The sequence below is a fragment of the Canis lupus genome, chromosome 17, assembly GCF_003254725.2.
Source record: "Canis lupus dingo isolate Sandy chromosome 17, ASM325472v2, whole genome shotgun sequence".
NCBI lineage: Eukaryota > Metazoa > Chordata > Mammalia > Carnivora > Canidae > Canis > Canis lupus.
Genome location: NC_064259.1, coordinates 21786570 through 21800381, shown reverse-complemented (window position 1 = coordinate 21800381; position 13812 = coordinate 21786570). Strand labels below are relative to the sequence as shown.

The 13812-nt window shown below is 43.0% G+C and overlaps 1 protein-coding gene and 1 pseudogene across 1 annotated transcript in view; both read right to left on the bottom strand.

Moving 5' to 3' along the window:
* Positions 1 to 26: 26 nt before the first annotated feature.
* LOC112664610 (solute carrier family 4 member 1 adaptor protein) overlaps positions 27 to 13812 on the bottom strand; it is an 81682-nt gene continuing 67896 nt past the window's right edge. The window contains exon 14 of the mRNA XM_049096093.1: positions 27 to 1648. Coding sequence (XP_048952050.1) covers positions 1617 to 1648 — 32 coding nt within the window. The 3' untranslated portion in view covers positions 27 to 1616. The remainder of the gene's footprint in view (positions 1649 to 13812) is intronic.
* LOC112665157 (U4 spliceosomal RNA) lies at positions 6603 to 6717 on the bottom strand (annotated as a pseudogene).

The following is a 13812-nucleotide window of genomic DNA, read 5'->3' as shown; positions in this document are numbered from 1 at the left end:
CATAAATATATAAAAATTAAAAAAAATTAAAGATTAAAAGAGTTATATTGTGTCCAAGGCATGCAGATCCCTGGGAGATAGGCAAGTAGCTCAGAGTCTCATTTATTTGATACATAGGGTCTTGAATAGAAATGGCATTGCCTAGGCCTATTTTGATACTTTGGCTACATAGGAATTTTCCAGATCTTCTGACACTCTCTCATCCTTCTGACTGACCCTACTTTCTCAGAAGAGCAATGGGAGCACATACTCAGAACAACTATCTCACTTCCGGATGCCCCCACCAGGCAGGTGCATGTGTGTGTGCGTGTGTGCATGTGTGTGTGTGTGTGTGTGTGTGTGTGTGTACTAGCAGGCAAGGATGTTCTCTGCAGGTTAGAACACCACAAGTGAATGGATGTGAAGAGACTCTAACCAATAGTATCAACTATTGGCTCTGACACCAGAGAGTAAACTCCATTCCAAGAGAGAGTCAAGGTTGAAGAAGGAGCCTCGGTGTCCATCGAAATATGAATGTATAAAGAAGCTGTGGTCTATGTATACACTGGAATATTACTCAGCCATTAGAAACGACGAATACCCACCATCTGCTTCAATGTGGATGGAACTGGAGGGTATTATGCTGAGTGAAGTAAGTCAGTCGGAGAAGGACAAACATTATATGGTCTCATTCATTTGGGGAATATTAAAATAGTGAAAGGGAATAAAGGGGAAAGGAGAGAAAATGGATGGGAAAAATCAGAGAGGGAGACAGAACATGAGAGACTCCTAACTCTGGGAAACGAACAAGGTGTAGTGGAAAGGGAGGTGGGCAGGGGGATGGGGTGACTGGGTGATGGGCACTGAGAGGGGCACTTGGCGGGATGAGCACTGGGTGTTATGCTAAATGTTGGCAAATCAAACTCCAAAAAAATATATATAGGAAGGAAGGAAGAAAGGAGGAAGGAAGGCAGGCAGGCAGGAAGGAAGGAAGGAAGGAAGGAAGGAGGAGGGAAGGAAGGGAGAAACTCTGCAGTTGCAGCCTAGGTGGGCCGGCCCAGCTGACCTTTGCTCTGTCTTCGAAGAACCACACAGGCTTGCACCTGTCTTCTATTGCATCAGCTTCTGCCCATCTGCCCTTCCCCTCCCCGCCCTGGGAAGTGGTAAGGAGGGTGAAGTAACAGTCTATGAGGCAAGCACTCAGGCAGGGGGAAATCTGGGGGAGGCTGGCTCATTCCTTCCAGCCAGGTCCCACCCAACAGGCGCTCCTTAAACTTTAGTCCATGAAAGGCAAGTGCTCAACTGGCCCAGAGTCCTCCCCACTGTCCTGACACTGCATGTGCTCCCTTCCAGCTCCACTTGGGCATGGGTGGGGTCATGGGCAGGACCTCAGATCGGAGCCTTCTGTTTTAGGCAGGTTGGGCTCCAGGATTTCAGAATGTTAGAGCAGGAGAACCTGAGAGGGCATCTGAATCAACATTTTCCTTTGACAGATGATAAAAGTGAGGCCCAGGGAAGTAACATAATTTGCAGGGGGAAGGGTGGAGTGGGTGGAAGGGGGCCCACACAGCTAGATTGCATCAGCTTATTCCGACTCTGGCCCACACCTCCTTGCTCCAGCACCACTTCAGGAACAGCTAAAGAACCACGGTGTTCCGACTTGGCCAACCTGCGGATGGAAGACAGCACCAGAAATGAATGTTCAGAAGTCACATAAGCTGGCAAGTAGGATGCTTAGAAGATTCTAAAGAGTGAAGCTGACACACCTTCTGAACATATGCAGAAGAGGAGGAGAGGGAGATCTCACAGGAGAACAGGCCAACATCAGGCTGAGCTGGGGCAGGAACAGATTGTGATAGAGAGGAGGGACCCATTCTGAAGCAGTCCCAGTGAGATGACACTATGCCTGGATCTGCCCAGGCCCTCAAGCCCCCTGGATCCTGGGAGGTGCCAGGACCACTGAGGCAGACTGGCAGTTTCCAGATTGCACTTCAACTATCAGGGCCCCTTTGACAGGGCTCAGAATGGAGTGGAAAGGAGTAGCCATCCACAGAAAGTGTTCACACAGGACTCAAGGGAATTGAGTGGAAATCAGCCACTACTGACGAGGTGTGCTGATTTAAAGGGTACATTAGAACTGCACACAAATTCACACACGTTCTTTAAAAAAAAAAAAACACTTAGGCACAATTAACATATAAAAACCAAAAATACTTCATGTATACTTGGTGAGTTTGGAGAATATACGTATTCTTTACTAACCTGCATGATTCCACTGATGCCCAATCTAGGAGGGATCCAGCTTCACTGAGCTACCTGCAGCCGAGGAGTACAGCCTCAGTAAGCTCCTGTCCTTTCTGGGGCCCTGTTTAATAATCACCTTCTTTGGCTTTTAACCTAAGGACTTGGCAACACCTGACATCCTGCATTTTAAGCTTTTCCTGGACTCTGGAAAACTCACACTGAAAGTCTGAGTGTGATACTGACACTCAGGCCATTTATCTGGCACATGTGATTATGCCAAAGGTGACATACTATTTGGCTGGTTTTTAAAATTGCCCACCTTCTCATAGCCCCCCAGACTTGAGAGTTCAATCATGCACTCTTGCTGACTACCCACCTCTCTGATTCAGGGTTCTACTTTTACAGTACAATTACTTGTCTCAAATTTTCATAATCATCTCAAAGGGGCAAGAAACAATCTTCCTTTTTTCATCCTGATGTATAAAGGTTTTCCAGTTGCCAGTAAATACTGGGCCCCACCAGGTACCATGTGGTACCTATGGGCCCAGCCCATCCACTATGGGGGGGGCTCCAGGGAAGGCCCTCAGGTCCATAGGAAACCAGGAAGATAGGGCTTCAGCGTGACCATAGGACTCCACCTTGGGCCATCGAGTCCCTGGCACACCTAGTAAGTCACCCTGACACATCATACCTCACCTTCCTCAAAAAAGTTGGGTAAGTGAGAGCCTATGAGTTGGGCAGCCCCATGAAAAGGGGTAGGAAATGTACACAGGCTCACTAGCGGAACAGGGAGATGGTCCTGTGAGCAAGAGGGTATGGGAGAGTCACAGTGGGGAAGCAGGTAACAGGAGAGGGATCAGCGAGGGGGGAAGGCCCATGTGGAGGAGTCTCAGTGGAAGGGCTCCAAACCAATACCATCAGACAGTTTTCTATTTTTTCGCCTAATGAAGTTTCATGAGTCGACTCAAATGTTTGCTCTGAACTTTCTGCCCCTAAGGAGGAGAAGGTAGCTAGTCCAAGCATTTGGAATTTGGGGCTGTTGATTTCCAAGTATGGGAAAAATCCATTAAAAATGAGCACTCATACTCTGTCTTCGTTCCATTCCTAACATAGACAACATATTATTCCAAAGAAGGAGAGCTGAATAACAGAACATAAAGAACATAAATTTGAGATCAGCTAGTCAACATCCTCATTGTACAGATGAGAAAACTGAGACCCAGAGAAGTGCTCAGAATCACTCAACTAATAATTGCAGAGCTGGTGGGATTAGAACTCTGTCTCCTAACTCAGTCCTTGCCTTTTCTTACCTTCTACCCTGACTGCTACTTGCCCTATCCCAGCTGCCGCGACTGCTTTGAGGTGAAAGTTTGCCTTGGAGCGCCCTCCTCTGGCTCCAGCTCTGGGCTGCTGGCACAGTTATAGTGTAGGCCAGGGTTCTTGAACTTGAAAAATGTAACAGAATCACCTGCAGGGCTGGTGAAAACAGACTGCTGGGCCCATCGCAGGAGTTTCTGATTCAGTAGGTCTAGGGCAGGGCCCAATAATTTGCATTTGCAACAAGATCCAAGATGATGCTGCTCTGATTCAAAGACCATTTACTGAGAATCTCTGGTATAGGCAGAGGTCTTGTGGATCTTGCAGCCAGAATACCAGGGTTTAAGTCCCAGCTTTGCTCTGTAGGTACTCTAACCTTGAACACAATGTTAATCACCTGACATCTCAGTCTCTTCATCTTATGATGGTAACTATAATAATCACCCAGAGAGTTAATGTATAAAATAAAATCAGATGTAAAATTACCTGAGGATTGCTGTACTGATGCTGTGTGAATATTCAGATTCACAAATATATTACCTTTGTCTGGAGAGATGGCACTATGGGCCAGGGAGACCCATGGTGACAGAAGTGTTCTCTTAATGCCACTCAAAAATACCACAAATCCAGCAGAAACGGTATTGGGTGTTCATTCTTACACAGATATTGCCTGAGGAATTATTGGGGCCCTGCACTGGATTTACAAAGGTGAATGACATAGTCCTTGCCCTGAAGGAGCGACTAGAGTAAGATAAACATGCAAATCCTAATAAGTACTTACTGAGTGATGAGCCAGGAAAGGGAACCCTATGCCTTGGAGCACAGAGCAACCAATCCTGTCTGGGGAGTCAAGCAAGCTTTGAAGAGGCCTCTGACTTTTGAACAGGGTCTTGAGGAATGAGTAGGAGTTCAAAGAGAAGTGGCAGGGGGGGCACTCCAGACAGAGGAAATAGTATATGCAAAGTAGTCACAGAGGTGTGAAAATGCATAACATTTTCAGGGGAATAACTGTAGTTCCATGTAACTAGAGCCCAGCGGGTCTGAGGAGAGATAGCAGAAGTTGGGATTGGCAAGGAAAGCTGGGGCAAGATTCTGCAGAGTCCTGGATGCCATGCTAAGAAGTTTAGACCCAATCAGGGGTCTGGTGGGAAGCCACTAGAAGACACCCACCTTCTCCTTGGAGGATTCTCTGGCGAAAAAAATCCCTAATGTATCCCCAAGATGAAAATTTATGGGCCAAGGTATTTTGCCACCCTCTGCGCCCCCAGTGCCTCTGAGCTTCCCCTGCCAGGAAGCCAAGCCCAGAAACGCCTCCTGAACTGGGTGGGGGCCCTTGAGAACAAACTCCCCTGGAAGGCACGGAGCAGAGGAGCAGCCTCTTACCTTCATCAGATAGGATACACTTTCCTAAGATTTCCTCATACCCTCTCCCCTTGGGTGTGGAGTCACTGGGAGAACAAAAGACTGTTATCTTAAGCTAAGAAGCCTTGGGAGGGGAGGAGGGCGGTGTAGGCACTCTGGGGTGGGAGGGCTGCACTCTGGCAGCACTGAAGCAAACTGGGAAGAGCCCAGTGGAAACCTACAACATGGGGAACAAGTCCCTTGCCTCACTGACCTCACTGAGCTAAGGAGACTTTTGGAGCAGGAAGAGCCAGGAGAGGTCATCTGTTCCAGGTGCCTCCTTTACATTTAGAGGTCACCAGAGATCCCGGAGTTCCTGGCTAGCTGACACCTTGAGCGCTCCCTCCCCACATCTGACTCCAAGATTTAAAGCCCCAGTCTCGGGAACACTGGTGGTTTCTTTGGCCACTGGCCTGCTGCCCCTCTCCTGGGTCTCTGGCATAGTCCATAGTCCCCAGCCAGCCAAATCCCTGCCCTCTTTCAGAGTCAGACTTGTTTCCAAACAGGCAGACAGCGGAGCATACAGAAAGTGGGCGCTGCTGTTTCTGGAAGCAGCAATGGCAAGAAAAGGGGCCAAACAGCTATTGGAAACTGCATGGGCTGGGGTTTATACCAGTTCCTCTGTCTCCTGCGGAGGGGGAAGCAGATTGCTCTGGTGGGAATAATCCCTTTTGTTTTCAGGAAAATATTTTAATAGGTCTTTGGGTTACGCAAGGATAAAATTTCAATCTATTCTAGAAAAGAGACAAAGCAATTCGGTATGATGTGAAGTTAGGGGCCCTGCATCTTAATTGTAGAAGGTATTTTCCTATCTCTTTAGGGTTTAGGGGGAGTTTTGTTAAATGCTGCAGCCTGGCTTTAGCTGTGCCTTGGGGAGTTGTGGGAGGGGCCCCTTTGGGCTGTGGAAAAGAGGACTGAGGTCCTAGCCAGCTGGGAGGGCCTCCTTGTCAGTGTGGGATTCCCAGGAGGACTCACAAACCCTAGAGGAGGAAAGCCAGGGAAGGGTTGAGCCAGGCCCCGAGCTGTTCCTTTTCTGTTAGGGGGTTGTGATCTGTTCCTCTCTCTGGTGGGGCTACTGAGACCATCAAAGCCAGTGACAAGCCCACTGAGTTCTTTCCGAAAAGACCACAAAGTCATGTAAAACTGGCACATCTACCCCTAAACCCCCTGCCACAGCCCACCCAGAGTGGAGTGAGAACCCCTCTGGGAGAGCAGGGTCTCCCCACCTTTCAACTTTGTTCTGTTAGTAGCCTCAAGGTCTGCTGGGATATGGACAAACCAGTAGAACCTTTTAGTTGCTAAATGTTTAGTTGCTAAAATTTAGTTGACAATTTTCTTTTTTCTCAATACTTTAGTTTGATAAGGTAAAATATTCAATTTTGAAAAAGTTGTTCTAGGAAATTCGATCATCATGGGATCAAGCATGCATGTCCTGCCAGCCATAGGGAATTGGGTTTAAGGCAGTAACCAAAGAAAGGAATAAATGGGTATTTGCACTTCTGTCTTACATTAGTGTAAAAATTACATTCATCTATTATTTATATAATAATATACTACAAAGATAGTAAATATATTACTATGTATTTATATTATTTTATAACATAAATATATTATAATTAAAAACAGTAATTTATAACAGAAAAATTCATGTTAATATAAATGTAATATACTACTTTATAGAAAATATAAATAATACGTAAATGGTAAAAGCCATATTAGCAATCATTGCGCCTCGGATAAACTTCATTGGTTACGATACTACCATTGCACAAAGCGAATGCTAAAAGCCATAAATATTGGGATGCCTGGGTGGATTAGCTCAGGGTGTGATCCCGGAGTACCAGGATCAAGTCCCACATCAGGCTCCCTGCATGGAGCCTGCTTCTCCCTCTGCCTGTATCTCTGCCTCTCTCTCTCCGTGTCTCTCATTAATAAATAATTAAATTATTTTTAAAAATAAATACATAAATATTACCAGTTATCCCACCACCAAAAATTAATCGATGTTAACATTTTGGAATATTCCTTCAGAGCTTCCTCTATGCATATAGAGGAAAAGCAAACAAACAAATAACTAGATATACTGAACACCCACTGATACTTATTTTACAATCCAAAGAAAAAGAGAACATGCTTCTTTTTCAATATTTCTAGTAATAATCCCAGGGCCAATTCTCATTGGCCCAGCTCATGTCATGTGTCTATCCCTGAATCTAGACCCCACAAAAGCCAATTTCACATATAAGATAGTTTAAGTGAGTATGCTTCTTTGAGTTGTTATAATTAATGGATAAGTGAGACCATGAATTGGAAGTTTTTTGCACATGCAATTATGAAAGTCATTGATTATAAACATTATTATTATTTTTTTAATTTTTATTTATTTATGATAGTCACACGGAGAGAGGGAGACAGAGGCAGAGACACAGGCAGAGGGAGAAGCAGGCTCCATGCACCGGGAGCCCGATGTGGGATTCGATCCCGGGTCTCCAGGATCGTGCCCTGGGCCAAAGGCAAGCGCCAAACCGCTGCGCCACCCGGGGATCCCATAAACATTATTATTAATATTACAATCCTTTCCCCACCATTCTTCTTCCTTTCTTCTCCTTGCTTTATCTGTTCTTCTGCTTTCTCCTCATCCTACTAAGTCCCATCACATCTGGGTTAACTAGGCTGTGGTGGACTGGTGAGGAGACCAAGTACTATTTATAGCAGTGTTTCCTTGGGCAATGTGGTATGTGGTAATATGGGAACACACCATTAAACAGATACTTTCATCTCTCACTGCAGCCAAAGTGGCTTCTGAGAACTTTGTCTAGACAAAGACAAATCTAGACAAGAGAGTCAGTTCAGCATCTGGGGATGATTGAAAGTGACTGAAGGAGAGGTAACTGAATTAATAGAGTAAGTAAAACTAAGACTCAGAAAGGCCTGGAGAGGGAACTGATGGGGATGATGAAGCAGATTCTACCCGTACAGCCCAGAGAGATGGGGAACTCAGAGGCAGAGGATTTTGCAAAAGTGGGTTTGAAGCATGGGCTAAACACTAGGGAATTGGTTGGAAAAGATATGTGGAGAAATGACAACTCTAAATCCCCTCTTAATCCCATACAGTCAGACAATTATGTCCCTACAAGAGACTAGAGGGTTTTTTTCTCTAGAGAAATTGAAACAGAGAATCTCCAAGTTCAGTGATTCCAGCAACAGTAGAAATGCAGCTGCCTGGCTGTAAACAGGGAAATCGAGTGTAAGTTCACTGGTTAATATTGGGACCCTCTGCCAGACTTCTTCCGTTACCCCATACCCAGAAAGAGACTGACAGGTATATGTCCCCTGGGTAGAAGACTGGAGGATTCTTCACTGGAAAATATTTACTAGCTCCAGAGAGAAATCCCCTAAGTAATGACTTTTCTCTCAATGAAATGATCTCCCAGTGAAATGGCCTAAGAGTGAAGCCTGCCAGTCAAATAAATCCCTCTTGCATCTCCACATTGATGCCTCTGTGTTTTAAAGAACTGTATAGCCCAGGATCACCACAAATTTGCAGGAAACAACCCACATGAAAGAAAGAGACCAAAGCAAAACAAACATTAAAAACATAAAATGAACTCAGAGGAAACAGATGAAGAGAAGAAAATATTTTTTATATATCCCTTTAATTAATGGCCTCAGATCTAAAAGAAGATGCACTTCCATGCAAAAAGAATTGGGTAGTTTGAAAAAGGAATCATCAGAGGATGAGCAAAAACAATTTGAAATTTAAAATGTGATAGATAAATTAAAAGATTCAATAAAAGGGCAGAAAAATAAAGTTGAAGAAATCTCCCAGAAAGTGGAATAAAAACATCAGTGAAAATTAGTTTTGGAGAAAAGAGTTTTAGAGGATTATTTAAGGTGTTCTGACATCAGTATTCAGTTTCAGAAAACAAAATATAGGAAATTATTATTATTTTTTTATAGTAATAATGTAAGAAAATTTCCTGGAAGTAAAAGACAGAAATCTCCAAATTAAAGGTATCCTCTAAATGTTTAGGAGAATGGAGGAAAAATACCAAGGCAATAATTTTAAATTTCAGAATGCCAGGATAAAAGACATAACCTAATAGCTTCTAGAGAGAAAAATCACGTTGCGTATGAAGGTGTAAGAAGCTGTGGAATCAACAGCAGTGCAGGATGCTGGAGGACAGTAGTGTTGGGCACCCGAAGTTCTGAGTGAAAATCATTTTTATCCTATACTTCTATACTTATCCAAATAAAGGACAAGTGTGAAATAAAGATATTTTCAGATACGTAAGAACTCAAAATTTGTACCTCCCACACACCTTTTCTTAGGAAGATAGTGAAGGATATGATTCAGTGAAATGAAAGACTAAGCCAAGAACTGGGAACAACGGGATGCCAGAAAACAGAGAAACAATCCAAAGGATAAGACTGATAAAAGGAAGTCCTAAGATGACTCCTGAGTCCCAGGTATAAAGAGCAACCCAACCAAATTGAAGCAAGATGACAGAGGGCATAAAAGGGAGACCTCCAGGGGTGGATGACAGGAAAGATAGTCATAGATTATTTGATATATTTGGACATTTGGAAAGAAACATCACTAGATGCTTAACAGATACCTAGAAAACATTCTTTAAATATTAGCAATAGTTATTAAAAAGAAACTAAGCAAAAGAAAAACTATGGCAACTGTTAACTACAAAAAAACCAAAAAGTTGGAAGGAATATAATTTGTAATATTGTTCAGCAGTAAATAAAATTTACAGTCATAATAAAATAGACATTGACTACCGATTTAATTTTTAAAAATCATATTGTACTTATACAGGAACATGAAAGAAGGGAAAATGTAAGAAAACTAAAACTTTTATTACCATGGAGGAAATCCACAGACAGTATCTGTCATGTTCATGCATGGGAATCAAGGCAAGGCCAAGACCTGATTGATTCAACCAGTAAAGATATAATGGGCCACTTTTAGATTTAGACAATTTATTATTCACATAGACAATGAAAAGAAGAAGCCAAAGGTGTCAGCTGCCTGTGATCCTGGTCCCAGACACTAAAAGGGATGACACTGAAGGAAAAAGGGACTAGATGACTGAAATGTGAGTTGTGGGTACCTGTTGCTGAGGGGCCAATTCTAAACTGTGGATAAACAGTTTCATGTTCCGCAACTCTAGTCTGAAGTAGATTTTAGTGATTTGGAATATGGAAGTGAGGAAGTCTCCTAGATCATAGCCAGAAAGATAAAAGATATGGGATTAAAAAAAAATAAAAGGGATTGCCTGGGTGGCTCAGTGGTTGGGCATCTGCCTTTGGCTCAGGGCATAATCCCTGAGATCTGGGATCAAGTCCTGCATCGGGTTCTTTGCATGGAGCCTGCTTCTCCTTCGGCCTGTGTCTCTGCCTTGTTCTCTTTCTGTGTCTCTCATGAATAAATAAATAAAATCTTTAAAAAAAGAAAAGACGAGGCAAGATTCCTATAATGAGAATTCTGGGATAGAAATTTTTTCTTAAATGGCAGGGAAAAAAAGCCAAAATATATCATTAATCTCAATAAATATAGATTTAATATATTAATTACAAATTAATACTTCCAGTTAGATCTCTGAATCAAAATGCAGCTAGATACTGTATAAGAGAAGAATAAGCCTTGAAGCAATGATATAAAACAGATGAAAATAAAGGGATGGCAAAAGATAAACCAAGCAAATATTAACCAATAAAAAGCTGGTTTTAATTCAATATTATTGTCAAATAAAATGGATTTTTAGCTTTCTTTTCTTTAGTTTTTTTCTTCTGTGTGGTACGTTTATTACTCCAGCAAAGCAGATACAGAAATTGCTACATGGAATTGAGATGCTGCCATACCAAAGGAAAAAGGGAAAGGAAAAAGAAAACATTACAATATGTGGTATTGGCTTTGGAGTTGGGTAAAGGGTAGTGAGGAAAATTTTACTGGAAGCCGAAAAAAATGGTGGCCTACGTGTCGCGGTGGTGCAACATTTGAAAAGCTGTCATTTGTGATCATTTGGAAGGTTTAGGTACCTAATGAACTTGTAGATTCAAGTGAAGAGGCTGTGAAACAGGATGTTTAGTAGTGTATCTTGATTATTACTACAGGCATTTGACAATGTTCCACAAGACAGAAAAAGGTTTAGAAGATGATTAGCTGGTTTTCAAGAAGGGATGAAAGATTAACAGGGAATCCAGAATTTGGGAACTTGGAGGGTTGAAAGATCAGCAGAAATAAAGCAGCAAAATCCTGCATGCAACAAAGTCAATTAAGACACAGCTTTTGGGGATCCCTGGGTGGCACAGCGGTTTAGCGCCTGCCTTTGGCCCAGGGCACCATCCTGGAGACCCGGGATTGAATCCCACATTGGGCTCCCGGTGCATGGAGCCTGCTTCTCCCTCTGCCTGTGTCTCTGCCTCTCTCTCTCTCTCTCTGTGACTATCATAAATTAAAAAAAAAAAAAAAAAAAGACAGCTTTTGGGCAAAGATTTTTGTTAAAACTGCTAAGTAGAACTAGATGAAGAGCCAATGAGAACAGGCAGTGGACCCAGCTCCCAACCATGCTTCCCCCATGAGAGGCTGCTTCCTTAAGGGAGGCACAGAAGAGCTCCAGTTGTCATAGGGGTCACCTACAGATCTGATGCCACCACTCCAGGAGTGTGTCTTTGGACCCATCCTCCTGCCGCCTCCTCCTCCTCCTCCTCCTCCTCCTCCTCCTCCTCCTCCTTCTTCTTCTTTTCTTCTTCTTCTTCTTCTTTTTAAGATTCTATTTATTTATTCAGGAGAGACACACAGAGAGAGAGAGAGAGAGGCAGAGACACAGGCAGAGGGAGAAGCAGGCTCCATGAAGGGAGCCCAACATGGGATTCGATCCCAGGTCTCCAGGATCAGGCCCTGGGCTGAAGGCAGCGCTAAACCACTGAGCCATCCAGGCTGCCCCATCCTCCTGCCTTCTAAGACTCCCCAGGATTTCAATCTGAGCTCAAGGCCACATCTGGGCTCAAGAGGCCAAGACAAGAGGATGAGGAAGGTGGAGACCCCAGCACACCAGTTAATGGTCTGCTCTGCCTATTTTGCTTCCTGTTCTACAGTGCCAGACTTCATGGCCCTGTATCAGGACTGGAAGCAATACTGGTAATTAATGCAGACCTGTAGAGAGCACATGCGTGAACACAGGCAAGGCAGTGGGAGAAACTTCAGAGACCCAAACCACCTATTCATATAGGAAGTCTGCATAAACCAGCACCCAGAGAGGTGAGTGGGTGATGAATCCTAATATGGAAGGTAGGCCAGGAGGGATCAAACTTGGAGATAGTCTTTGGGCCAACAGCCATGGGTTTGGACATGACCATTGAGAAGAGCTGCATGTTTTCTCTGTCACCTCCCAGCCATCCCCACCCATCTTGTTCCACCAATATTGCCATGCAAAACAAAGAGTTGGGTTAAGGGGTGCTCCCCCACCTCACTGAGTACTGAAGTAACTACAAGGGCATTTTAATTTTAAAAGTAAATTCACAGTCTAAGGGTAAAACTGGTTACCCGAATAAGTTTTCATTTATCAGTTCAATGGCATGTTTTTCCTTAGACCCTCCCATGGGCCATCATAGCACACTGGAAACATGCGATAAATACCATGACCTCTCCCCTTGAGCCATTTAGAGTTAGAAAAAATAAAGCAACTAACTTTTTTTTTTTTAAGATCTATTTATTTATTCATGATAGACATAGAGAGAGAGAGAGAGAGAGAGAGAGAGGCAGAGACACAGGAGGAGGGAGAAGCAGGCTCCATGGCAGGAGCCTGATGCGGGACTCGATCCTGGGACTCCAGGATCACGCCCTGGGCCAAAGGCAGGCACTAAACCGCTGAACCACCCAGGGATCCCCCAGCAAATAACTTATTTGAAGGAAAAGGTTAAAAAAACAAACAAACCCACAAGCCAACAATTCTAAAGAGAACAAGGTGGCCCCCAGTAAATCCTTTCAGTTGGACAAAAAAGAGAGTATAAACAGGATTCTATAGAAGCTGATTAATCAAAATACTTGCAGTGAAATCTAGAAAGAGGCAATTCTCCAAAAATTTTATGGAAACAACTATGGACATACAGAGCTCCCTAAAATCAAATAGTTTTTTTTTTTTAAAGTTTTTGAGAGAATTGCATTATCAAGAGTCACCAACCTGTACTAAAAGAAATTGACCATTTGAGATGTGAAATGAACTTTGAGCCACCATCCAGCACCTGAGAGTGAGTACCTCCCTAAATTTTGATAATGAGATTTGGAGAATTGTCCACACAGAAAAGCTGACTAACATCTTATAGAAATTTTCTGACACAGCAAGATAGAGAAAATAGTATAATGAGACTCCATTTATCCATTATTCTACTTCAATAATTAGGGAATGTTATTTCAACTATATCCCCACCCACTCCCCTATCTTTTTCTTGGGTTATTTTGAAGCAAATCCAAGATCTCTTATCATATAAACTGTGAATATTTCAGTATGTGTCTCTAACAGCTAAGAGACTCTCTTTAAAAATAACCACAATGTCATTATAACACTTAAATTTTTTTTTGCCTTGAACCTATTTTTTTAAGTTGTGGTAAAAAATACATAACATAAAATTTACCATCTTAACCATTTTTAAGCATACACTTCAGTAGTGTTATGTATATTCACATTGTTATGAAACAGATCTCCAAAACTTTTTCATCTTGCAAAACTGAAACTCTGTACTCATTAAACACCTCCGCTTCCTGCCCCACCCCCATTCCAGTCCCTGGTAACCATGTCTACATTCTGTTTCTATGAATTTGACTACTTTAGATACTTCATACCAGTGGAATCATGCAAT